Source organism: Odontesthes bonariensis, chromosome 13, assembly GCF_027942865.1.
Source record: "Odontesthes bonariensis isolate fOdoBon6 chromosome 13, fOdoBon6.hap1, whole genome shotgun sequence".
Taxonomy (NCBI): Eukaryota; Metazoa; Chordata; class Actinopteri; order Atheriniformes; family Atherinopsidae; genus Odontesthes; species Odontesthes bonariensis.
The window spans coordinates 18,380,082-18,407,823 of record NC_134518.1 but is presented as its reverse complement, the minus strand read 5'-3'; the positions used below and the strand labels follow the sequence as shown (position 1 = coordinate 18,407,823).

The 27,742-nt window shown below is 41.4% G+C and overlaps 1 protein-coding gene across 1 annotated transcript; it reads left to right on the top strand.

The window, feature by feature from the left end:
- The first annotated feature begins 368 nt into the window (after nt 1–368).
- pdgfrb (platelet-derived growth factor receptor, beta polypeptide) lies at nt 369–27,716 on the top strand. Its single transcript, XM_075481286.1, has 23 exons — nt 369–727; nt 11,649–11,723; nt 12,332–12,649; nt 12,740–12,997; nt 13,551–13,681; nt 14,148–14,313; nt 15,631–15,811; nt 17,028–17,143; nt 17,287–17,410; nt 17,578–17,789; nt 18,089–18,183; nt 18,281–18,413; nt 19,767–19,871; nt 20,147–20,257; nt 21,422–21,578; nt 21,815–21,981; nt 22,376–22,488; nt 22,635–22,757; nt 22,952–23,063; nt 23,835–23,934; nt 24,027–24,132; nt 25,074–25,369; nt 26,255–27,716. Exons 2-23 carry the CDS (start codon nt 11,675–11,677, stop codon nt 26,400–26,402), a joined length of 3,321 nt encoding a protein of 1,106 aa, XP_075337401.1. The 5' UTR covers nt 369–727; nt 11,649–11,674; the 3' UTR covers nt 26,403–27,716.
- The last annotated feature ends 26 nt before the right edge of the window (nt 27,717–27,742 follow it).

The following is a 27,742-nucleotide window of genomic DNA, read 5'->3' as shown; positions in this document are numbered from 1 at the left end:
AGGCCACCGTGAGCTTTGCCAGAAAGTTTTTTTTCTTTTTTTTTTCTGCCTGAACTGCTCACTCTTTCTCTTCCTTTTCATTGTGTTTGTTGTTTTATAGAAGGGGTTAGACGCGGTCCAGATTGCTGTTGCCAATAGTGACTGTCTCAGTTCACCTCCAGTGGCTCGCCTCTCCATTCATAAACAAATCACCCCAGCCTGGGACCTCTGAGCTGCTGCCTAAGAACAACAAGCAGAACCTGATCTGTGTTTTGAAGTGTTTTACCTCTGTCTCTTCATTTATTTTCTCTAAACTCGCCTCTGTTGCGTTTTGCTCGGCTCTGTTCACTGCCCCCTCCCTCCCGCCTCTCTGCTCACTCAGCTTCAGCTGGGCCGGACCACTGACACTCCGCTCTGTGTGAGTCTGTCAGGGAAGGAGTGTGTGTCTGCATGTCTCCACCGGGAACATTCTTTTAGAAACTTACTCTACTCTTTTTGAGTGCTGGGCAGGCTTTTTTTGTGAGAGAGGCGAGAGACCCCCGTGGTGCTGTGATTTGACTAAACAAACAGCCGGGCTCAGTGCGGTACCTCCTCCCAACGGACTCCTGGGACATCAGAGATTAACCTCAGACTCTGAACATCTGAGGGATCTGTACGTTTGGAGCAGCAGCCCCTGTAGAGCTGACCGGCTGATTTCTCTCTGCTTGTCTACAACCCTCTTTGACAAAGAGGGAAGACTCGTCTGAAGGTAAGAGGTGTAACGTCTCTGTCACTGCCAGCAATTTTCCTGTTAGTCATGGCTGCTTGGCAGCTGTCTGCAGATGTGAGGATGTTCTGTTGCTAAAGTTCACCCAGCCTGCACGGGAAGACCTCTGTGACGGATTCAATTTTACAGATGTCTGACACAGAGGGGATGCACCTCATCCTGATAACACTGGACCTGAGGCTCATATGACTTGTTGAATTTAAACTATGTACATATTCAATCCTATTTAAGTTGCTGAGAACGACCATCAACTCCTATCTTATTGCATGATGTCGTTGCCAGTAACTGGTTATGTGTGTGTTGGTGGTGTTCGTTGCCCGCATACTTGAATGTGTACACACAAGCATTACAATGTGGCAGAGTGTGAGCAACCTGTTCAAACAGCAGCATTGTGATGGCTTGCATCTCTGTACATAGACACTGCTTCACGCCTTGCAACAAACAACTTTAACAATGTTTATCTTCTTGTTCAGAGAAAACCTTTGACAAGGTGTCCCAGTGTCTCACACACACACACACACACACACACACACACAGGGCTTTATAGCACAGCTTGTTTGTATGCGCACCACTTTGTGCTTCACTGCTAAAGAGCTTGTTTATACAGCCATCTTCAGTCACCCTGAGTGAACTGACCGCCCTCCCCTGTGAATGGCCCTCACAGAATCAATCTTCTCCACATACCTACACGGAGGAGCTCACGGCCGAGTGTTCACATCAGACCTGGCATCCGTCACTGTCACTAGCATCCTCTTTAAGTGTCGATGGATTTCTCTTCAGTGATAATACATACCATCTTAAATTGAATGCAGCTTTATGCTTCGGTCACCCTTTTTAGAAGATCTTTCTGGAACCAGTGTATTGATAGGTAAACAATCTGTTAAATCGTGTCATTGCGTTCATCACAGGAGAGGGTTTTGGTACCCAGTATGAATTAGGTTATAGCAATGTAAGCTATTTCATGGCTCAGACACATGTTTCGTGCATGTCTTTGCGCTATAATCCACCATGTGTTCTGCACCTGAAAGCTCTGCAATTTGCGGCTGCCGTGTTATCTTGTTAGTCTGGTTAAACGCATCATCCATCTGCTGGATGCTTTTTAAAAGGAGAGCTTCTAAATTAGCTTGTAATCAAAACAAAGTTGGCATGTGTTTTGCGTGTGTTGTTCTCCTCCTCTACATATAGAGCTTTGTTTGAAGTGCTTATTCTTCTCCGGCTCCCTGGATATTTCCAGACATTGTCAGATGAACTGCTGGAAAACTGCATACACGTCATACTTCTACTGTTAACAGTATGAGATGATATTACCTTCATATCGCACATCTTCCATCAGCTGATTGTCTCGAGCTAAGTTTTTCACAACTTAAAAACACTACACTGATCCGTCACATCTTTTTAGCCCAGCTTTAAAAACTCATCAAAGTTATATACCTCTCCTGAGCAGTGGGGATTTTCCTCCCTGTGCGTCAGGCTGCTGGTATGTACTGCAGCGCGGCTCCTCTCCACTGCCCTGATGCTACACAGCCCAGTGGGCTTCATTCCCCTTGGCTTGGGCCTAATCCTTCGTCATCAGCTGTTTCCTGGCTCTCCTGACTCCCTGCATGCCAGCCGCTATGAGAAAATGTGCTTCACATTATGACCATGCAGAAAACATGCCACCAGTCTGATTCAGCTCACATGTGCTCCGCAGTACAGATATGTAACAGTTTGAACTCGGCAGCGAGTTTTGAAACACACTGATCCCATTCTGTCCTCTTGGGATTTATCCTCAATTCAATGAGCTGAACACACAGCTGAAAACTAGTGTCATGCTGTTTGTATCTGGATGAAAAACTGAGTTGAAATACTTATTTATAGCTGTTACACCTCTTATCACATGATTATTGATGCACTGAATGATGAAGGTGTCTGTTCTCTGACTCATTTCCTGGTGGTCACTTAATGTGTGACTCACATTTAAGTCATTCATATTTTTCAACTGAGCTGTTTTTTCTGTCAGGGGATCAGTCTTTGGCCCCTCTGTATGCTACTTCTTCCTTAGTGCTGTGCTTAGACTGTATTCTGGAGTCATTAAGTTTTAATGAAGACCACGTAAGAGTGCTGCAATAAAGCATCCTGTAACGCTGCCCATCCATCTGGCCTCCAACTCGTTCCCTCCTTCTTTCCCTCCCACCCACACAGGCAGAGCTGACAGGCAATTGCATCTCATCTTCAGTCAGGAAGTGCAGCCACTCCTGGAGGACAAATCATTGAGGAAACATTTGTGTTACTGTATCTTTTTTCCCCTTTTGTTATAATTCTCAGCCTTTAGAAGAAAACTGCACACAAAATACAAAGAAAGGTGTCATTTTCACACACTTAGCAGAGAGGACATTTAAAAATATGGAGGAAGTTTTGGAAAACTTTAAATGCATATGCTCATTTACTGTACTTAGGTACAAAAATAGTGAGGTACCCTATTTGTATATTTTTTCTATTTCATGGTACCTAATAGTACTTGTACACTAGTAGAAGTACTAGTAATCCCTTGCATTATGGTGTGAATAAATGGTTCATTTTTTAGTCAATGAAGAAAATTTCGAATTGTGCTAATTGATTATCTCCATGTGATAACATATCAACATGAAACATTTACTGATAAGTAGTTAATCATGTATCTATGAAAGGGTATTTTGCATTATGATACATTTGCTATTGCTAGTTTGATTTTTGATGGAATATAACAGAGTTGAGTGTTTTGGAACTCATGGTTAGGGGTTAACGATTGCATACATTTTGTCGTGGAAAACTTTGCTGAAGAGAATGTTACTAATTTGGGAACCCTGCATGTCCCAAAGCGATGCTTTGGGTTGTGTTCAGAAAGCGCCCTGTTGCGTTGATTCGTGACCAAGCATCAGTATGAAATGAGTTCTGAGTGAAAGCGTGTTGGAAAGAAGCGTATTCTTTGACTAAAACGCCTCCTATTACAGTGTGAGAGGGATAACACCAGAGTGAACCTTGCTCTGGTTTTTCTGAGTCAGCGAGCTGCTTGATGAAGTCTGAATTAAGTTTCACACGTGTTTGTTCTGTTTGTTTCACACTGCAATTCCTATTCTCTAGTATGGCACCTAGTGGTTTTATTAGGTAGTGCACCGCACCTTTAAAGGCACTTATTGAATTCTGGTTGCAAATGTCAAGTAACATTTAACAATTCATGCTGTCAGAACAGTTTTTTCTTTGACATCACATTGTTTTCTGTTGCAAGGTTATGTAACATTTGAATCAGAAGATGATTTATCGGGTTGTTTTATTTTAGTGAAAAACCCCTTATGAATAGTAATTGTTGATATGGACCTCTTAAACATTTGCTGCTAATTTAGTCATAATGTTACACAGGCCCTCGGGTGCCTCTGAAACTCTCTATGCTAAATAAAAGTTAAGTATGAAACAAACAATTCAGTTCTAGCTTGAAGTCTATTTACAAGTTTAAAGCTGTTGCCCTGCCTTGCCTTAATATTTTCCTTACTTTAATATTTTCTATGAAGACACACGTGTTTATTAAGCATACATCTAATTGTCTGCAACTACGGAAATAGATATTTTCAATAATATCAGACTTTTTCCTACGTGATCTGAAACCAAGTTTCAGGAGGAACCAAAGGAGTTTACCTGAAGGATTTGACTGTCTTCCCCGCCTGTATGGTTTTTATATTATGAAGACACCATGAACTCCTTTCTGAATTTATTGCACAAGGAACAATACAAATTTTCAGCAGGAAGTTTTGGTCTGCATCAGATTCTTTTCTCTCCGGAGTCTGCACAGTTCTCTCCAACACAAACATGTTGGAATTGGTGATACAGTGCAATGGGAAAGGAGGACAAAGAAAAACAGCCTGCAGCTTTTGCAAGATAAGAATTTTCTACATGGTTGAAAATAGGGAACAAGCTGCATTTTGTTTAACTTGCTTTAGCCTCATTCAACGCCAACGTTGTGAAAAGTTCATACAAATTATATCAGATATTCATACTTGATGTTTGAGATAACATTTTCAAGACAAATTGCATGAATTGTCACAAAGATTTCTGAACCTCTTTCACCATTATGCCATCTTTCTCCCCTCTTGCTGTTTAAGACAACAAATGGAGCTTAAAGCCAGTCAGTCCTAATTGTATTCAGATGTTTCAGTTTCTTTTTCTTTTTCTTTTTCTTTTTTTTTTTGGTGGGTTTGGGTGTGTACGCCTAGAGGGACTGGAAGTGTGAGTAGGTGTACTTCATTTCTCATGAGGTTTGGGGTCTAATGCCCTCTGTTTTTGTGTAAACAGACAGTGCGCAGAAAGAAAGAAAAAAAAAAGAAAAGCTGTGAAAGATTGAAGTTGAATTGACTTGGCACGGAAACAAATGATCTCTTTCTGGGATAGATATCTGGGAATTGACACGTTCGTTTAGGCTCCCAAGTGAGTCAAAAATGAGACAATTAAACTGATATTTAACAGTAGCCACATCTAAAGCTGCCAGTCTACATTCAGAGGCATTTCACATCCCCCCCACCACAACTGAAACTGCATTTACAGCTCTGTTTGAAAGGGAGCAAACCAAAATCCACAGTTTCCCAAACATATGTTTCTTCAGCATGGGGATAGAGTCATTTTGGTTTCTGAGATTAGACCTCACACACACTCCATCCAAATACGGAACCAAAAGACACTAGATTTATGAACAGGGATAATAGTAGATCTTTTTTGGGGCTGATAATGCAAACTTGAGATTGATTCAGTGCAGCTCTAGCCTCTTAAGTTACAACATACAAGCATTTTTGTGTGACAGTGTCTTTTAAAGTTCAGCGTCCAGCTGTGCAACTGTGAAATCTAACTTAGGGTCAGTGCAACTGAGTCACAAATCCTGACAAACTATTTCTGTCAGACAGTTATTGTCATAACAAATGAAGACCTCTCAACAGGGAAATATTCTAAACTTTCCAAAGATTTGGTTCTACTGTGGAGAAATACAGTTTGTTGTGTACAATATGTATATCTTTTGGGTTTGAGAATATCTAATTCTTAAGCTGCAGAAATCAGTACTTTAGATAAAAAGCAAACTGACTACATGCTGTTTGAGAAGGGGTTGCTTGTAGTGAACACAGAGCATAATCACTTGTCTTTGTATTTCCCATTTTGCTGTTATTCTGGTGGTTATTTTGGTTTTCTGTCCTGCATCATTACTGTGCTGGTTTGTTTTTGACCACAGCAAGCTGATGTTTTTAACAAAAACACAACCTCCTCAGCACCAGATGGCAGAACAACAGTGTTATCAACTGACTGCTTATTGCAAGATATTTCCCTGTGGCGTGAGTGAGGGAGTAGAAATAGACCTAAAGGTTGAGGGAATATTGGACTTTTTATTTGCAGAGAGAGTGGAAAACTGTTTTAAAGGGGTTGCCATATCAGCAATAGATATATATGAAATATGAAGTGGTAGTTCTTCTGGGGATCTCAGTATCTAACTGCTCAGCTCTAGAAAGACCTGGCTGATGAATGTCTTTTTTTGTCCTGGAGAGAAAAGGCTTATCACCAGTTCTTTTCTGTCAGTCAGACGCCGATGTCTGTTGCATTTTTATAAGTCTGAGAGATGAAATATGATCTTACTTGGTGCCAGATTGTCTGAAGGTAAACATTTTTATTGGACAGCAAAGTCATTTGTATAGAGCTTTTCTAATCACCAGTCGAAGTGTTTTGCTCTCCAATACAAATAAACACACCACTTTTTCTCATTGCAGAGCTTTTATTTCTTTTTTAAACATAAATATACTTCACTTTATCAGGCCAAACTTTATCAGGAGATCAGTATCTTGCCCAAGAACTCTTCGAAATACAGACTTGAGGAGCAATCGATCCAGACAACCTGCCGGAACTCCTGAGCCTCACATTAGAATAAGAACCAGTACAAATAAAACTTACAGTACAAAAGCGAGCAGAGGTAGCGTGCTTTACATCATTTTTCTTATTTCAAACTCACTTCATGAATTGGATAACTGCCTTGAGAATTGAGATGTTGAGGGAACCTTCTCTTAAGGTTTCTTAAAGGAGTCACATTTTTGCTACCTTTGAAGAACATTCTGTTATTTATGTAGACCCTTCACAAACCCAGCAGGAAATGTTCCCTAATGGCTCTTTGAAGGTCACTTTGTTAATGTTTTTGAAGATTTTCAGGGAATCATTAGGGAATATTCCCTCAAAGCCGGCCAGTTTTACCGCAAGTGGGAGTCTCCCATGTCGCATAGGACAAGGCAAAGAGTCGGCTGGCTGGGGAATGACCAGAGCATGAAGGAGTTGGCCTATCCCAGTGGCTGCATCTGTACTATCAGAGCCCGGATGAGCTACTGAGAAGAACAAAGCTATTCAGAATGGAAATATTCCTGACTTAGGCAACATAGTTTGAATGCTTAAATAAGGTAAATGAGAAAGGCTGGAGCTAGTTTTAGCAGGCACAAAGTCACCAAAAACAAACAAACAACCAAAGTATATATATATATAATGTGTATATAGATGACACTTTTAATGCCCCATATTTTATGAGGGGTGTTCCAACAAACCCTAGTAAAAGCAAACAGCTTTGCATTGCAGGGATGTAAATGGAGATGTCTGCAGTCTCACTGTCTTCTTTTACAGTCTGAAACTTATCATGACCTGACCTCTGAAGCTTTTTCTGCCAGCAGTAGCTCACATATTCTGACAGCATGTTTGTGACAAGGAAGCGACCATGGCTGGATTTTTCTTGGGCCTGCAGCATATCAGTCATTATTATAGCGCTGTCAATGTATCGTGTCTGTTTTAGTCATGATGGACGCTGCAGCCGCCTGGGGTGGGAGCAGTGCATTATGGGTCTGCTGCTGAGGGACCAGAAGGTTTTCCTCTGGGGGGGATGGTCAGTCCAAGATGAGTGATAAAAAAAGGAGGTTTGTTTAAAAAAGACACACTGGGTCATTTTTTTCCCACAGAGCTCGCCAAAGTCCTGCTGTTCAGAGATACGTCACGAAAACCTGCCGTCCCTCTAATAACAAAAACTAAGAAAGACAAATATGGCACGTCGATTTTTTTCTATGCTGTAGCCAATATGAAGATATGAAATATCCAAAAGAAAGTGTCAGTAAAGCCCAGATAATACAGTGTCAGATTATGTCTTTTCCGAGCTCTTAATTGTTAAATCGGGGATGCTTGTTTTGCAGATCTCAGCTTCCTGATCACTTCAGCAGAGTAAACATCACTGTCTGTGATGTCAGACTGTGTGTGCCCTCTTTCTGCTGTCGTGCTCTTGGCTTTGATGTGGTCTGTCCCATAAAGTATATTCCATATGTCTGAATGCTTCCTTTGCTGTTTTTTCCACTGTCTGGTGCAGTGTGCAGTATTCGTGCGGTGGCTTGATGGTTTGTCATGCTTTGTCATTGGTTTAATTGGCCTTTTCTTGCCTTTGATTGTACGGTTCACTTTGTTTTGTTTCATCGGTCTTGTTTTTTTTTCGTTTCTCTTCTCCTGATTGGGAGTTTACAACTTTTCTGTGCAGCTTGTTATTTAAAGATGTTTCTCTCTCTGTAGATGTTTCATTGCAGTGGGTCTACCACTCATTGTGGCATCCTTGTTGTCTGTAAGTATTTGGTCAGCGGTTGTGACGGTCTGCATTGTCAGTAATGTATCACACCCACACAAGGCCAGAAAATTTCCCCATGCAGGAAGTCGGAACTCTCCAGCTGCACTCCGGGAGAATTTTTGGGACATTTTTCTCTCTTCTGTTATAAATTACACTTTTTCCTCTTTTTCCAATTGCAAGCTTTCCCCCTTGGGATACACTCAAGCAAACAATTGGCTGCAAATGAGGTTCAGACTGCATTTCCCACCTTATCAAGGACTGCGTTATCACTGCCAGATGTTTAACTGAAAACTTGCAGCTACACTAAATGTAGCTAGTCCCGGGAGTGGGATTACACACTCCGACTGCATCCTGAGGCTGAGCGTGGGCTGCGTGCGTCCCGCTGAGGTCTACTTTAGCATTTTTTCTTGTAAGCTGGTGACACTTTGAGTGTAGCGAGGTTGTTTATGAAAACCAGGAAAGGTCAGTCAGCCACCAAATTCCCAGCATCTGTGGGAAAACTCATAGGGGGTGATAACAATTTATCCCTCCTGGTGATTACTGTGCCATTGCTGACATAAAGACTGTTTGTTTTTCTCAGACCTCCAAGATTACTGCGGGAATGCAGTGCCCCATTTCAAAGACTAAAGACAACAATAAACATCTGGGTTGGAGAAATGTTTTTCATATTCTCTATGGTTCTTCACAGGATCTCTTCTTCAAACTGATAGCCACTTTAATTGTGGACACTTCTTACTGTAAATGACTCTGTTGACACTGTTGCCTAAGCTAAAGCATCACTGTGGCACAGGAAGCAAACACTGGCAGATTCACCAGTGTCATGACTCATTTTTACTCTCCATAACTTTGTTTGCTCCCCATGAGCTGAACAAAGCTGAGCACAAACCTATCTCAAAACAACCACAAGTGCCATCATGTGTCAAAACTACACTTTTCCTGTTTCTGTTTTATTGTTTTAAATCTTGTGCTACTCTGCATTTCAAGTGTTTGTTCTCCAAACTCTCGTAGCATTTACATTCTGGCTGCGTTTGGCTCACGATCTTACAATGCACATCCCACTCTTATGGTCAGTTTCCCTCTCAAAAACTTTGTTCATAGTCCCCACTGCCCATTGGTCAACATGAAACCTCATCATGTTGCAGAAGATAAACATTTTTACTTCCATTTCAAACACTACTACTCCTGGATTTTCGCTGAAACAAATATTTCCTGCCGTTTGATCTTAGATGTAAGTGCACCTCCTGCAGTAGCTCTTGCCCCAGCAGTTTGGGTTGTTTTTATCAAACACGGTATCTGCGTTCATTTAAAATATGATTTGTTGGCTTTCATGCTGCCAAATGGCACATGCCTTTGCTGCGTTTGGCTGATGTCGCTCAAAGTCCTCATCACTGACACTGAGGTTACTGGCTCCAGTTGAGCTCTGATGTATGGCTTCCTCAGTGGACGGACCCTCGTCGCTTGCTGCTGGGCCCCCCAGGGATGAGGTGACCCCTTCACTCCGGCCGTCATCACCAGCAGGGTCCCAAGTGTATCAGCGATCCTGGGAAAGTTTCAGAGTAATACTGTGGGAACATGAACTGTACGCAGACACCAGTGACAAAAAGGGAAAAGGGGGGGTGGGGTTCTGTTTCTACGTGCACGCGTGTGTTTGTGTGTGTGTTGAGAAGGGGACGTAATGGCTGTGATGCAGCGTATGCCCGTGTGCACAGTATGTGTGTGCAACGTGGACTGTGTGCCAGTGAAAATATTTAAGTGTGTACGTGCATGAGCTCTCGCTCTCTTGCTCTCTATCTATCTGTCTCCTTCACCCCCTTTTTTTATTAGAACCAGGAGGCGGGGGAGGAAATGATCCAGTCATGTTTTTGGAGCAGCTCGAGAACTTTGAGCTTTTCGTTTTGGGAGCGGAAGTGCCAAATGCAGTTAATTTAGGAAGACAACGTGTATCTGGTTTAAGTAACTGGCTCTGGATTTATTAGAGAACTGCCAAACTAATCAGATCTTTCCTCTTTTGCAACCATTGACAAAATCTGAAACTCCGATAACACAGTCATGTTGATTGACATTGCTCATTGATAAATAAAAACTATAGTCTCTAACTTTCCAACATGTTTTTTACTACGTAATGTCTTAAAATAGACCCGTGTCTTAAAATAGTGGCCGTAAAAAAATATAAGTGCAATATCCTGTAAAAATGTTAAATGGGGTAAGGTTTTTCAAGAAACATTTCACAATTTTTCCACTAGCCCACTCCCTCTCTTCCTCCTCCACCCTCGCTCTTCCCAAGAGTCATTCTTCCGCCCTATTTCTCCTTCCCACCCTCTTGCGCGCAGGCCTGTGATCCATCCTTAACTGTTTCCAGACGTCTGCATGCTGCAGGCCTTAACCCCCCATATCCCAAACATAACAAACTGCCCCTCCCCTCTTCCATCGTTTCCTCTGGCTTCTGCTGTGCTGTGAAGCTGCAACCTTCAGCTCTTGAACAGCAGTAGTGAAAGTTAGTCAAGGTGAGCACCGGTCAACTTTAACCTCAGTGAGTGCTGAATCAGTTTTGCGTCTGTGTACAGCATAATATCTCATAAGGATTGAGCATCCATGGCAACCTTTCAGTGCAGCAAGTCCACTCTTGTCAGAGGCTTATGTGAATGCCCTCATTTTCACTTTTGTTTACACCAAAACCAATTAATGGCTCAGCATGGCTCTAGAATAGCTTGGACGCAGCATTGTTGCCAGTGAGCGTGTTGCAAAGCCGCACACAGTGACCCGTTTGTTAGTGGGCAGAATGCTGGTGAACCAGGAACAAAAAGAGCCAGACATTGTTGCTCTGTCCTGGTGCAGTGAGGCATCAAATACCTCCAGAGTGAGCCGCTTCTGCACCTCAGAGTCTGTGTGTCAGCCGGGAGCCACGAAAGAAAGCAGCACAACAACAAACTAAATGCTTTATGTTTGTTTCCTTTAAGCAGAACTCAAGTTTATGCCATTTGCAGTTGAAGCAGACTGTTCCCATTTTCTCTCTTAACTTGACCTACTGGAGTTCACAAGTGAAGGAGTCAATCCATCATGATATGAAGCTCATCTCTCATGCACAGATGTAAACTCTGGTGGCCTTATGTGTCATTTGGAATGAACGCAGATTAGAACTTCCTGTTGTTTTGCTCAGTTTAACTGATGTCTGTTTAACATATTGAGGGCATAATGATATGTGCTTCTGTAACTACTGGCCAAAACTGAATGGAAGGCAGATATTTTCAAAAATGTCATGTGATTTCATGTGTTTGTTTGCAGGACAAACTGGTCTGAAGGCATTCACCATGAGGAGGGTGACGGCATCTGTGCTCCACCTGACAGTTACATTTACAGGTGAGAATTAAGTTTCAACCGGCCAAACGAAAAGTGAAAATGTTTAAAAAGATCTAAAAGTAAAACAGTGTGATGGCAAGCTTAGGCAGACCGCCGAGAGAGTATCAAATCAAAGTAATACTGCTGAACTGTTTTTTTTTCTTTTTTCAACATATCCAAACCATACTTTAGATAACTGAAGGTGGTCTCAATTTACGTCTTTACTAAATTTGCTGGAATTCTAATTAAGATTGAGTTGCTTGGGGAACAGGATATCTCAAAAGGTTCGATTCTGTGTATTCACAACGTTGATGTCAACAATACTCAGTGAACAAAAAACATTGATAAGTAAAGCATATTTTTTGGATTAGCTGTCCAGCCTGTGAGATAACACAGTGCTTTGATCTGAAGGACAGATGCTTCATTCACACTCACCGCTGTCATTTTGAATACATCTGTCACTGACGTGGCATCTTTATCCTCCCACTCATCTGCCCCAGACAACTCATATCCTTCATCAATTAGAGATAGAACATAATCTGACTTACGCTGAAGCTTTAACCTCTGACCTCATGCTGCCATCACTTTGAGCCCCATGTTGACCTTGTTCCTTGTTGTGCAAACTGCAGCCTTGCTGTATCTCTGCACCAAAGTGTGCTGCCTGGAGATCAAACCTGATGACAAAGAGCTCGTCCTGGCTGAAGGCTCCTCTGTCACCCTTATCTGCTCCAGCTCCGGGGCGGCGACGTGGGAGTTTAAGCGGGAAGACGTGCCGTACTTTCAAATGGAGCAAATTCAAAATGGTCGTCAAAGTTACCAAATTGTGCAAAGGGATGACACCATCAGCGTTCTGACCCTGTGGAATGTGAGCTGGAGGCACACTGGTGTGTATCAGTGTGTGGATCGACTCGATGGGGAAACCAAGGAGGTGGCTGTATTTGTCCCAGGTGGAGTCTGTTTTTAATTTCCTCATTTGTTGTAAGATCAATTTTATGCTGCCTGATATCTAATTGAATGAGTCATATGACTTGTTCCAGATCCTGAGGTGTGGTTTGTAGAGAGCGCACATGGCATGGTAACAAAGACGAGCGAAGAAAGCACCATTCCCTGCGTGGTCACCAACCCAAACATTACTGTCACCCTTTATGAGAGGGACACTGACATGCCCATCAAAGGGCGGTATGTCCCCAGCGAGGGGTACAAGGCACCGCTGGAGGACAGGACGTACGCTTGTCGTGGAGAGCTGAATGGAGAGGTGAAAGACTCTCAGGCGTTTTACGTCTTCAGCATCGTTGGTAAGTGTGTCCTGAGAAACAGTTCTGCGGTCATGAGTAATTCATCCCCCTGTGAGCAGAAATTTCAGAAAGTACCTAAAACACAATTTTGGCTTTGATATAGTCTCAGCCTACACCAAAATCATTAAAGTTAATGAGTCCGTCTCATATAAAGTGCAATAAAACGACAAAATATTGAGTCCAAAAGTATAATTCTTTCCCTGATCTCAAATGCTGGTGAGAAGACTGGAGAAAAACAGAAGGGAAAAGACCGAACTGTTGTTCTCAGAATGTGATTATTGGACATTAAAACAAAAGCTCTACACACTGTTTGCAGAGAAAATTTCTGGCATATTTGAACTTTTGTGGAACCAGAAAGAGGCTGAACTACAGGGGCCAGTATTCAACATCTGTCTGAATACATACAATTATTGTTTTCAGGGTTTATTTTTACAACGAAACTGATAATTGATCAGTTCTGAGGTTATCTTTTCAGCATATCAGTTAGTTAAATCACATGATCAGCCACTGTCTTTCCTCCCCCCCCCCCCCTCACTCTCTCTTCTCATCCCAGTCCCAGAGGCCATCGACGCCTACATCAACGCTTCAAAGACGGTCCTGAAGCAGGGTGAAGCGCTGACTGTAAACTGCACGGTGCATGGAGTGGAGCTGGTGTTTTTTTCTTGGGATATTCCCAACAGTGAGGTGAGTAGGAGTGGAGCAGAACAAGCGCTTTTGTTCAGCTTCCCCTTTGTGATCCCTTGTGATCAAGCTCAGATTGAATCAAGATGTAGAGACACACCTCAGTTCTGATCCTCCTGTGAAACTGTGCTCACAACACATGTGAGTATGTCACAACTCTGTGTTCTAGGGTTCAGATTTCGGATTGTCTACTGTATCTGTTTCAGCTTATGTTTATTAAGGAGACAGTTTGACCTTATTTTTAAAGTTGAAATGGTCAAGAGACCTTTGTCATGCATCCAACAATGTGTCAAGATCCTATCTGCTGTCTTCTGCTGGCTCTATTGACACATTCAATAAAACATCCATTTAAAGAGAATACTCACAGATAGATCATCTATCTCATTTAGGTTTCAATGTGCAAATGTTTTGATGGCAATCAACCTCTTATCAAGTTGTCACATCCTCATAATTTCCTTCTCTCTTAAAGCTTATTGAGTTCGAGCCGCTGACGGATGTCCTGTCCGCCATGAACATGCGCTCCTACCTGATCTTCCCTCGTGCCACAGTGGCCCACAGTGGAAACTACGTCTGCCATGTTCACGAAGGTGTCCGGGACCAGATGGCCTCGGCCAGCGTCAACATCACTGTGCTCGGTTAGACACACACAAAACTAAAACAAACTGATGCCCTGCAGATTATTATTGTGCTTTCGCTGGCTGAGAGAAAGCTGCTTATTATATCTACCTTGGCGAGTTAATGTGGGAGAGGAGCTATGTTTAAAGGAGATGAGAATCGGGTTTATTTATTTCTGTTGAAAGTGTGAAATAAACCTTTGACACTCTCTGGACACCCTGAGTTAAAAACAGACCTTCAAATCAGGGGGTACAGCCACGTTATATTTAGATTCCAAAGTGTTTGTGTTACTGGAATTTGACTTTAAACCTGAACACACAGTAGGTCAGAAACTTACAACTGCAGACTGAGAGCCAGTAAAAGCAGGAATCCTCACACTGAAACTGAAACTTTCCTCTATGCTCTGTCTCTTGACCGCTACTACATACATTGTGGGTCTGTGAATGCTTACTCTATCTGCAGTGGAGTGTGTTGTGTTTATGAAAGCCTCAAATAACTTGCACCTCCATGTTCTGTGGAGACAGGAGACCAGGACCATTTTTAGTGGTGCAAAATGGGAAGATAAGTGCAAAAGGCACGTACTACCTGACTGTAGAATATCAAAAATGCACAATAACATGAAAATACATTGTTCTTAATAAAGACAATTATTAGATGGTTTTATGAAAATTACTCCCAAATTACTCCCAAAGATAAAAGAGAGCTCATTTGGAAATTGAACTGCCTTACTCAACAAAAATTCTCAGATTTCTGCAACTCTACAGTTAATCTATAGTCTTTGTTTTGTTACTTTAGCCTCTGAACATAGCGGAGTGAATGTCGGCTTTATGTTCAACTGACAGTCAGAAACAAAAGTCAGAATAAATGCTGCGCCTGCAGATGCCATTACCGGCACGTGCATGTGTTTTTCACACTCAATCAAAGTCCAAGTCTTCTCTGTGGTGGATTAACACGTCATTATGCCATATCTAACTGTGATGGTTCAGACATACAGTGACAGGTCATGCTGTTCAAATGTACACGTTCACCAGGCAACATAAGAAAAACATTATAGCAGTAATTGTAAAACATTTGTATTAATTTCATGTGATATTTTGAGCTATACTTCTATACAACAGATGTGTGATTTGGATTTTGGTGACATGAGATACCTGGTTTCAAATCCAAATTCAGTATTGGCAGATGCAGATGAAGTAGAGGATGTTATTGTACATCTTTTAGAAAACCACAAGGCAGCTGTTTGCCAACACAGAATAATTTTGTACACGCTTGCACTGTGAGAGTTTGAATGTATTAGACAAGTTGTACGTCATATTAATGTTGTGCTTTTCTTTTAGAGCAAGGTTTTGTGGATCTGAAGCCTGCTCAGCAGCAAAGCATTTCAGCCAAGCTTCAAGAGAACGTGGAGCTGCGGGTGGAGATTGAGGCCTACCCTCCCCCTCAGGTTCGCTGGACCAAAGATGGCGCCACCATCAAGGGAGACAAAACCATCACAATCAAACAAGAGCATGAAATAAGGTAAAACATCCAATTGCTTCCTGATCTTAAGAACACAACACATACCACAGAAGCGCTGGGTACTTCACAGACCTTGTTAGATTTTAACAATTAGAACAGGACTTGGGATACTCTGGCAGCCTCCAGAGGCATCTAGCTCGTGTCAGTCACCACCAGATGAGGCCTCCGCAGAGAGAAATGCGATACTCTCCAGAGGGAAGGATGCCATCTTTCAACGCACAGGAACCATAAACACAAAATACCTGTCACAACTCACCAACGTCTTTCAGACGGATGCCAAACAAAGCCTTGACTGGAAGACTTTGTTTTCACGTTTTTCAACACACAATAAATGTCTAAATGATCAAAGCAAAATATTAACCGCAGACAATATTTCCTCTAAAAACAACCCACATTATGTCTTATAGCAAAATATTTTGTAAAACACACATTAAGGACAAGTCCAAGGCCTTTTCTAACTTTCCAGAGTATCACAGCGAATTCCCTGGAACCTCTAGAAATCAGTCTTTATTTCCGTATATGTCGAGGAGATAAAACACCGGGAGAACCGGGACAAATTTCATTAAGATTAAAAATCTCTTTTGCAAGAAATTCAGGGAGAAGATAGCAACGGCACATGGTAACAGCGCATGTTAATACAATACAACAGACATTTTACAAAAGATATATACAAATTTACACAAAACACAGAAAGGTATCAACAAAGTGTCAACTTCAAAGTTACATAGAGTTGCTTTGAACAAACCGGTTGAGATCTGCTTCATTAAAGTTTTGACGCTAATTCCAAGACAAGGAAGAAGCATGTTTAAATGCCCTTCTTCAGTTCAGAATGAGCTCTGGAAACAAATAGCAGGAATAAATCCTCATGTGAATTAACCCATTCGTCCATAAGAATATTCAACAGCTCTTAAAAGCTCTTGTCTAGGTACCTAGCTTACTGCACTTACTCTAGCACTATTTATCCTCTTAGCTGTTTGGTTTTGGAAGGAAATGCACTTGTGATTTCTTGTGACCTGAAGTTCTTTTGCCTACCGATGTGGAACACACTTATTGTAAGTCGCTTTGGATAAAAGCGTCTGCAAAATGACTGTAATGTAATGTAATGTCATGTCTTAAAAATGAGTATGAGAGAGAGAAAGAGAAAGAGAAAGAGAAAAGATCAAAATATGCTTTTAAAGTCCTTTGATGTCGTTCAACATGTTTTTTTCTGCCTCAGGTATGTCACCATTCTCACCCTGGTGAGGGTGAGGACGGACCAGAGGGGCCTCTACACTGTCCTCGTAACCAATGGAGACGCCACAAAGCAAGTTGTCTTTGACCTGGAAGTCCAAGGTGAGAGGAGGCTTTTTCCTGGTGTGCAAGGTGTTTTTGTGCTTTTCTCATATGTAGGTCTACCAATGTAAAAGGAGTGTATGTGGAAATAAAAAAAAACTGCAGACAGATTAGGAATAATGGCCTCTCCCCTCTGTGTGTAGTACCCTCTCAGATTAGAGACCTGACTGACCATCACCTCCCGCGGAAGAGACACTTGGTGACTTGCGTAGCCGAGGGGGTCCCAGCCCCGACCATACAGTGGTACAGCTGTGACAGCATGCTCAAGTAAGTCACATGTTTTGTCACTGAACTGCTGCACAGGGAACACTAGGGGGATGACCATACACACGTAATGATATATCATTTTCAAATTTAGAACATCTGCAATGACTTTGCTCTCCGCTGGTGCAGCTGTTGGGATTTCGTCTCACTGATCTGATGTCCTCCTGCAGGTGTAACAACCAGACGGCGGCGTGGCAGCCGCTGATACCACAGCCTGAAGAGCTGACCATCCAGACCAATGTGAGCTACAGTGAGACACGGAAAGTCAGCCAGGTGCACAGCCAAGTGACCTTCCACAAGCCTCAGCAGGTCACGGTTCGCTGTGAGACCACCAACCAAGCAGGACTCATAGACAGAAGAGATGTCAAACTGGTGTCCAGCAGTAGGTGTCACCTGAAGAATGGACCATTTTGCTGTTTTTTGGGGGGATTTTACCACGTTTTGAAAAGCATGTTCATGCGCTATCAATGTTAGAATTATAGATGATGACTGAAATATGCTGTTTCTTTACTTTTTGTCACTGTGTAGATGTATATTGCACCACTGCTAAATAAGTAAAACACAAAGATAGTAAAGGTTTATGTTTGTTGATTATGTGAAACAACTCAGTTGAATATTATCTGTATGATTTGTGACCTGATCTGTGCTATGGTTCATGGTCTTTCTTCACGGCTGTTGCAGCCCTGTTTTCCCAGGTGGCAGTATTGGCCGCTGTTCTGGCCTTGGTGGTCATCTTTATCATGTCCGTCATCATCCTCATTGCTGTATGGAGGAAGGTGAGACAAACTCTGATATGTAGTTACAAATACGTTGAATGAAAAGGGTCTAGTTTTTCCTCATTCGGGATTTGTTTGTCCTCAACTGCGTTGTCAGAAACCTCGCTACGAGATCAGGTGGAAGGTGATAGAATCTGTGAGCCAGGATGGGCATGAGTACATCTACGTGGACCCCATCCACCTCCCCTATGACCTGGCCTGGGAGATGCCCCGAGACAACCTGGTGCTGGGTGAGTCCTCATGCAAGCAACCGAGTAAAACACTGTGTGATGTGTGCTCTGAATGACTTTGGCATGTAAGTTTAAACATTTAACAGGTGAACTTTGTAACGAGCCTTAGAAATTCAATTATAGAGGCATGGAAAAGCTTATGAAAAAAATAATATAAGTGAGTTGAAAATGAACCAAATCTCCAAAAGGCACAAAGGTGAAGATGAAGCATTGTCTTTGATAAGTATATGACTTGTTTCCTACTGTATTAGAGTGAAACCATTGAAATGTTGTTGCACTTTAAGCTCCAAAATAACATTTACCAGATTTCAGGCTTTAAGCAGCTTGTCAGTGCCATTTTGAATTCACAACCACGGCTAGGAGGGGATAGGTGATGCAAAAGCTTTATATTTTCTTCTATTCCTCAAACCTTCTTCAATATTGGAATAATTGATGCTCATAAAGCAGACACATGTCAGAAGATGTTTACAGGTACCAGCTTCCTCAGCCCATAAGTAAATATGAAATTGAAATAGAAATAGAACCTTGTAGAAAACATTGAATAAAAATATCTAATAGTGAACTTACTTAATAGTATATTTTGAATGCTTGTGTCATATTGACGACAACAGCGACAACAAAATATAGATAAAAGTAGTCATCCCGCAAAATTTATATGATCTTTTAATTGTGTTATGTGTGATAAAGAAATTTATCATGCATCAGTTTATTTATCTAAATGCTTTTAATTCATACATCTGTCATTGCTTGGTTGGTTTGGTTAGAATGATTTATTTAGTTGAATGTATTTTCTTATATTTGATCAGTTGGTCATTTTTGTAAAGAATTTGTTAAGGTCTACAGACTGTTTTTTCTTGATCTTCAGTTGCAATTAGGTATAAGTCACTTTCGTCTACCTAAACAAACTCTTGAAGTTGAAAGTTGAAACTGGAGCTGTCGCCAGGAGGGTTTAGTGCTGTGGGTGGTTTGGAGGGTTTGGAGGGTTTGGACCATCTGGGTGCAGTCAACAACAGAATACTAAATGAGTTTGTTAGACTTGTGTTACTGGCTTCAATCCCTCTTCCCTTTTAAGCTCCTTCTACATTTTTACATCTGATATCCAGTCATTTATCAGCTGTTCTCCCACAAAAAGGACACCAAACTTGCTCAGTCTCACCTCAACTCGAGATAATTAATCTGTGCTATCTTTATAATCTGCTATAAACAAGTTCCAAAACCCTCTTGCATCTATTCCACTGTAGAAAACGGCTCACACTGATATTATAATGAAGAGAAGTTTTTATTTCAACCTTTTCAGGTCTCATGTGTGCTCCTTTCACACTCTGTCCCACTGAGCCCCTCTTTGTGTTTCAGGTCGCACTCTTGGATCAGGAGCATTTGGCAGGGTAGTCGAGGCAACTGCGTACGGTCTCACGCATTCCCAGTCCAGCACAAAAGTGGCAGTGAAAATGCTGAAATGTAAGACACATGATGTAAAAACACAGACAACAGCCATGTGCATACTTTGTTTGAGCAGCAAAGCTGTCCAATATTGTGACATCAGTCCCATATTCCTGTGAGCTCAGAGAGCTCAGAGGGCCCACTGAGCTTTAGTTTGGTTGCCAGCCTGATTCAAGTTTCAGCTCACAGGTCATTGAGCAGTTTTGGCGGACACAGTGTGTCCTGCTTTCAGTGTTCCCAGTCCTCCTGTTCTCATATCTTTCTCATGCATCTTTCTCTCTGCTCTCATCCAGCTACAGCCAGGAGGAGTGAGACTCAGGCACTGATGTCGGAGCTGAAGATCATGAGTCACCTGGGTCCTCACCTCAACATTGTCAACTTGCTTGGAGCTTGCACAAAACATGGTGAGCGCCATGGCTGCACTTTGCTAACAATACACATGTTGACCAGGTTGGTGGGAAACTGTGTTAGTCTGGGTTACCCTGTAAAAGCAACAATAGTCCTGTCCTTTATACTTTAGTCTTCATCTCTGAACATACATCACATTAGAACTGTTCAGATGACGGAGGATTTGGTGTGAAAACTAAAGTCTAAAGTCCAGTTAGTAGTCTTACCTTTGCAAAAGACATGCAGTGTAGAACCCTTCATAATCTAAGTTAGTTAAATATTCTGAACATAAAATTGTCTTTGTTGTACTGATTAAAGACCTATGTTGGTTAATGGTGGAAATATTACAGATTTTCTTGTTTTCCTTATCTGAGTCAGCAGCAAACATCGTATATGAACTAAGTGAATAATTGTGTAATCAAGATTGTTCTGATTTTTTGTAATTGATAAAAGGGTCATTTAGAAGTTATTTAGCAACTATTATTGTACAGTGTTATCAGGCATCAAAAAGGCAACAAAAGAACGTTTTTTGGCCTGTGAGGAGTAATTACTGACCAACATAGACAGCCTTCTTTCAGTTACCCTGCTATCTGTGGCAGAGATTTCTTGATCTGCTCATGTTCAGCTTTAGCTGAAACTGGCTAACACAGCCTCCCAAATACTGTTCAAAGTGGTGCATTGTCTTCCCTCACAGTAAATCTTATATTTGAGAGAAAACCACAAGTTCTCAGCAGGATTTAAGTCAGGTAATGAAGGGAGACAGCTCATTGTTTGGTCATCTTTCTGGCAGTCGGGTATTTTGTGCGGTATGCATTGGAGCGTTGTCGTGGATAAAGATCATGGCACCTCTCAAATGCTGCAGACTTCTTCCTGTTCCACTGCTTGAATAAAGTATCTTTCAGAAACTGCCACCAAGATTTGGACTTGATTTCCAGTCCAACTTCCACACAAAAAGGTTCATTTAGCCTTCAGAACTATGTCCTTGTCTCTGAGAACTTTTACCTCTAGATGCTTGTCCAGTTGGTAATGGTTCTTAAAAAATTTCACTGCAGCTTCTTAGATCATTCAGAGAGGATTTTCATATATTTTTTAAAAGCAACAGTACCTAATATAATATAAACTGAGATTGCTCTTAAATCCTCGAGAATGATTTCCTTTCCCTCACTGCTTCTGGTTTTCAGGTCCTCTTTACCTGGTGACAGAGTACTGTCGCTATGGTGACCTGGTGGACTACCTGCACAGGAACAAGCACACCTTCCTGCAGTACTACGTTGAGAAGAACCAAGATGATGGCTGCCTCATTTCAAGAGGAAGCACCCCTCTCAGCCAGAGAAAAGGGTGAGAGGAGCAGAGAAAATGCATTCAGGGCGGCACAAAGGAGCGTTTTATAAAATGTAGGGGGTCTTTCGCTGAAATCTCATTGCATTCAAAGACACAGCTGAAGACAGATTGATATACTTCACTGATCCCATGAGGGAGATAGTCACAGATGTTTCACATGATAAAGGACTGCAAATGCACATTTGGATTTAGGTCAGAGCATTCTTTTTTTCAGACTTAATATGTCTTCACAGCTATGTGTCCTTCGGAAGTGAGAGTGATGGAGGATACATGGACATGAGCAAAGATGAGCCCTCGATCTATATGCCCATGCAGGAGCACATCGACACCATCAAATATGCAGACATCCAGCCTTCTCCATATGAGTCCCCCTACCAGCAGGACCTTTATCAGGAGCAAGGTTTGATTTGAGCCTGTTACACTTGTGCTTTTCTTGAAGAAACTCTGTAGAGTAATGGGAGTAATTCATTTCCATAAACATGAATGATTAAGCACGAATAAAGGAGACACAGAAAAAATGATGTGAGTGCACCCAGTAACATAAGTGCCATATTTAGGTGCGACTTAACTTGAAATAGTGCAATTCTTTAAGAAATTAAGCAGCTTCTTACATGATGGAAGTCAGCATTCCTTTTGATCAAGCAAACATACTAAATACACTGACAATGTTACAGCATGTAGTCACAGGACAGGCGGAGTTCCCCGATTACAGCGGCACAAAGTCTTTATTCATGAGATGCTCATCACCTTCCCTTCCTCTCTTGGTGGTTGTCTCACCTTGTCGTGTCGTTCAGGTGGCAGCAGGCCAGACCTGGTGATCAGCGACTCTTCCAGCCTCACCTATGACGACCTTCTGGGCTTCAGCTACCAGGTGGCAAAGGGGATGGAGTTCCTCGCCTCCAAGAATGTATGTTGCCGCTGACTCAAGCCTTTAGAGAGTTTTCTGTCGATCACGTATTTAGAACACGTGGTAAATGATTGAAGCCTGGAGCGTGGTCTGCATTCATTTGATGATAGGTATGGTTTGATTTTACTTTGATGTTTCCTCCAAAGTGCGTCCATCGTGACCTGGCTGCAAGGAACGTGTTGATCTCTGAAGGCAAGCTGGTGAAGATTTGTGACTTTGGCCTGGCCAGAGATATCATGCACGATTCCAACTATATCTCGAAAGGCAGCGTAAGTGGCAACTTACTGAACGTAATATCATCAATACGACTTTTTAACTAACTCCATAGCTAAGAAATGCTGCAAGTTTGATCTAAGGGGATATGCAATGGTCCCAAATAACTGTAATCTGGACTCTATTGACCCTGCTGACTGTGTGACATTTCTTTATTAATCTAAGATGAAGTGTGTTTCCTCTCATTCAGACCTTCCTGCCCCTAAAGTGGATGGCACCAGAAAGTATTTTCCATAATTTGTACACCACCCTGAGCGATGTGTGGTCATACGGCATTCTTCTCTGGGAAATTTTCACACTGGGTGAGTCTTACCATCACACACATTCACAGACATTAAGCACTACAAACCAAATTCAGCTGAGATGCATGTATCCTGTGTAAGGGATTCTTCCCTTGTCACCCTCTCGACTTTCGCTCAGTTCTTGAAGTCACACAAGCACTCCTCCTGCGAGCAAAAGTTTTCAAAAACTGTGGCAAATTTCAAATTCCGTGTCTGACTGCAAGTACATACCAATTTGTTTGAAGGCTCATATGAGGTCAAAATCTTATTAGCCACAGTCAAGCCTTGACATCAGCATTTCCTTGCTCAGGGTATTGTAAGCTTTTTTATTTTCTTTTCTTTTTCTTTTTTTTTTTAATCTTCCCATGGATTTTTGAAGCCACCATGAAAACAAAGGAGACAGTTTGTTGCATATGCAGTATGAGCCTGAACGGTGAAAAAACAAACTTACAATCCAGCCTCTGTAAGTGACGAATAAAGATTCTCTGTGCTGAATCTGACTCTTTTTTGGACTTTCTGGATCAATTTTTCTCTCAAATCTGTGTCAGGAAGCCAACTGTATTGCACAACAAATATGGCTCTGATAATCAGTTAGTGTTCGTCTTGTTGTAAAGGAAATAAAACGAGATATTCGTCATAGGAAACATTTGAGGTTAAAATGTTGTTCTGTGTCTTCATCTTATTCATTTAGTCAAGGTTAGATTTTCCTTAGATTTAAATCTAACTTTCTTGCATGTGCAAGGTGTCTGATTTCCTGGTGAGCTTTTCAGTTATTTGAAAATTGATCTGCAGGAGGAACCCCCTACCCAGATTTGCCCATGAATGAATTATTCTACAGCGCTTTGAAGAGAGGCTACCGAATGTCCAAACCTGCCCACGCCTCTGATGAAGTGTGAGTCTCCCTGTCATTTGGTTGCCTTTACAACTCTTCTGCCTAACACAAAGGATAAGAGATAATCTTGTTTCGTGTTATTTTTGTCGCAGTTATGAGATCATGAAGAAATGCTGGGATGAAAAGTTTGAGAAGAGGCCTGAGTTCTCCCTCCTGGTCCACAGTGTGGGAAATATGCTGACAGAGAGCTATAAGAAGGTACCCGATTTATGTTTAAATGCAATTTTTAAGGTACTTTTGATTCTCTTTCTTCACAGAGATTCAAAAGAAAATGTAATAGTTTCTGATCGTGTGAATCAACCTGACAGTTTCAACGACTGAGAAATGTTCAGTTTTACATCAAAGTATGCAACAGAAATATAAGATCCACTTTCAAATGAAACATCTCAACAGAAAGGTAAATAGAGATTGTTTGGGTGTGGCTGGATTTGTTTTGGAAAAGCAATCAGTGTCTGCGAAGGTCTCCAACACTGTTATGTGTGAAATGGATGTGGTATATGGAGTTTTTAATTCTGATGCAACAAATTTGACAGGACTCGAGCTGAGAAAATGTGTCCGCTCAAATCAGACAAGTTATCAGCTTTTCTAATAATATCAGTGTGAGGTTATTATTTCTTCATTTCAGAAATAGTTAAGAAAGTCCCGATTTTACTGTTCGGATTGAGCAGGGGTGCATATTTAATAAACATATTTGATGCTATATGGGTTTTTTTGTTTTTGTTCTCATAAATGAAGGACTTCTTCCCTTTTCTTCAGCATTTTTGTCATGGGAGCTTTTTTTTAATTCAACACATTATGCTCAGGAACAGGAAGAAGCAACAAAAAGTCCATATCAAATACAGTACAGTCGTGAGACAACTTTTCAGAATCAGACTGTGATAAGAAGGATTTAGCCCTAGTTACAACCAACAAAGACTGTCTTGGTTACAAGTAGGTGATAGTGGTTAACTGAAACAGATATAGAATCTGACTTGAATATCTGCAAAAGCAGAGAAAAATCAGTGCAGGTTTGTAATACTCTTAGAAATAAATGAATAATCAAAGTTTACCTCACTCTTTTGGTCATTTCTCTGCAACTTACAAGCCCATCAACATACCACACTCTGCTTATTATCAAACTCATTGTTTCCTGAAAACAGAGATACAACCAAGTGAATGACAACTTCCTGAAGAGTGACCACCCTGCAGTCGCCCGCACCAAACCCCGCCTGTCCTCACCCTTTCCGATCGCCAACCCAGCATTTGGCTCTCCAGCTCCCATCACCCTGTCCTCCTCCCCCCTGGGCCCTTATAACCAGAACCTGAGGCCTGGAGACCTCAGGCAAGAGGCAGACACGCAAGAAGTCATTACTTCATACAACGAGTACATCATTCCCATCCCAGACCCCAAACCGGAGGAGGTTTTCACTGACGTGCCATCAGAAAGCCCTGTGAGGTATGGAGCCAAAGCTGCATAAATGTGTGCCAAATGCAGTGGCTGCAAGAGAGATGAATATGTATTTGCTGAATAAGAACAGTTTTTTTTTTCCATCACACACCCACTCATCCAGATGTTGAGCTGAGACAGTAGTTGCATTATGTGGACCGACATGGAGCCGTGTTTTTACAGCTTATATAAACATGTAGCCAAGCAAAATCTTTGAATTTCAAATACCTTTTTGGCAGCAAAAATTTAAGATAGTTTATATCCGCAAACTGTTTTTTTTTCATAATTCACAATCAACTTTTACAAGTTTTGTTTTTTTTGTGTTGAAAGATCTGTCATCAAGTTTGGGTGGGAGGAATAGGTCCAAGCCTGTGTTTTGAGTTTTGGCAGTGAGGGGACTCTTTAGATTATAAAATGGCTGATGAGTTGTACCTTTAACATCGTGGTTTGAGTTTGAGGTCCTTGGCCCCTTCACAACAGAAAATAGAGACAAACAGTTGGACAGGGGACACTGGCCTATTATTCAGGAAGATCTCCTATCAATACCTGAAAGAATGAACTTAAAATACATACAAGAAATATCCACCTTGTGCCAGCACACATAAAAAAAACTTTTAGCAACTATCCACATTCACCAACAAGCATTCTGATTTCCTTTACAAAATATCAATAGATCTGGTTAGAGCTGACAACTTGCATTTGTGGCAGCTGTGTTTTCAGCCTTTGGTTGATCAGCTGCTATCATTTATTTTTTTATAATTTATTATTTTTTTTATGTGAGGTAAATGCTGCTTTAGAGAGAACCACACCTTAGAAAACTCTATCAACTATTACAAATGTATGAAGAAAAATCAGCGTGTTCCAGTCAATTTAAATCTTTCTTCCCGCCCTCAGCTCTCTGGCTCTGGAGGAAGAGACCGACTCCATGTCCCAGGACACGGCTGACACACTTCCAGAGGAGGACCGGCTGGAGGAGACCAGCGAGAGGGACGCTCTGCTGGGCTCCTCAGGGACGCCCGAGGTAGAAGACAGCTTCCTGTAGCTACATGTAGGAGCGAAACGGAGCCACTCACTCGGGCGGAAAAGGGAACACGACTAAACTAAAATGTAGCAAAAGTGAGACTGAGAAGGCAATTTCTGTATATTCACGCTCAAAACATTGTGCCTTCCTTTGAGTTTTTGTCAACTACAAACAAATTCCAATAATAAATGAATAGCTTTTTTGGAAGCTTGCCACAATACGAATACGGTACTCTAATCACATTCCAACACAAAAATTGTAACTGAGCAGGGACGCGTTTACTGTATTTTCCATTTTAGCCAGAGATCCACAACGCCTTATGAGATACAGTTTGAGAATATTTAGATAGATCTAACCATACAGCCTTTCTGGCTGTTGTCATTAAAATCTAACTTTGGCAATAAGCAGGTTAGATTTGTGAAAAGCGGGTGCTCTTTTTTCCCTTTTTTACATTTTAACAATAACACAACAAAAAAGACAAACCATGAACACAATTACACGACAGAAAAAAAAATGAAACACTCCAAACAAGGATCAATAACAATTAAGAATGTTTGTAACTGATTTAAATGATTATTTGACCTTTTTTTCTTGCCTTGGGTACTATCAGCAGCCTCGTTCACAGTTTTATACGTAATGTAAAATGTCAATTTTAGGACCTTCCACATGCACTGTTTTGAGGTGAGACGTACTTTCCTTGTAGCTCCTTAGGCCACATTGTTTTCATTTGTGACTTTTGAATTTCGTTCTTCTTTTTGTGTAGCCTCAATTCATAGCTCTGTGCCAGATTTGCACTTTATTTAGAGAAAACGTGGATACTCATGTAAAGTTATACTCTGTGAAAGTTAGAACGCTTACAAGATAGAGCCACTAAAGCATAACTACAAGACTATTGCAGCAATTAAATGATCCTTTTGTGTGAAGACAGGTGACTCTCCAGTGTAAATAATGAACGCAGCATATCACTGCCTTAGCACAAGATGGCACACATGAGTGCCTTTGTGCTGACAGACTTTTGTCCTGCAGCTACAAATGAAGGGCTACTGTACTGATAAATCATGACTGCCGTATGCGTCTTCTATTGCTTTGCATAACATTCACTTATATTGTGTGTTGTTTTTTTTTATGTTGTTTTTGCTGTTGTTTTTTTTTTCAATACTCAGTTCACCATCTATAACAACACCTTTTTATTTCCTGTAGAACTCAGTGTAAAATGCACAAGATCACTGTTGTCACAAGCTAAGATACCAAAGCTCTTCTTAACGTTTACAAATGTATTTTTATATGTGTCATTTTATATGCTGTAAATGTGTCAATAAATGTGTATTATCACCACTTTATGGGATATGTGGGATCTTTTA

Bases quoted from the DNA above. Each gene is read 5' to 3' on its own strand.
- pdgfrb (XM_075481286.1), top strand. From the start codon at position 11,675: ATGAGGAGGGTGACGGCATCTGTGCTCCACCTGACAGTTACATTTACA. The intron at 14,314-15,630 runs GTTAGACACACA...CTTTTCTTTTAG, and splicing joins CGTCAACATCACTGTGCTCG to AGCAAGGTTTTGTGGATCTG. The intron at 21,982-22,375 runs GTTTGATTTGAG...CGTGTCGTTCAG, and splicing joins GGACCTTTATCAGGAGCAAG to GTGGCAGCAGGCCAGACCTG.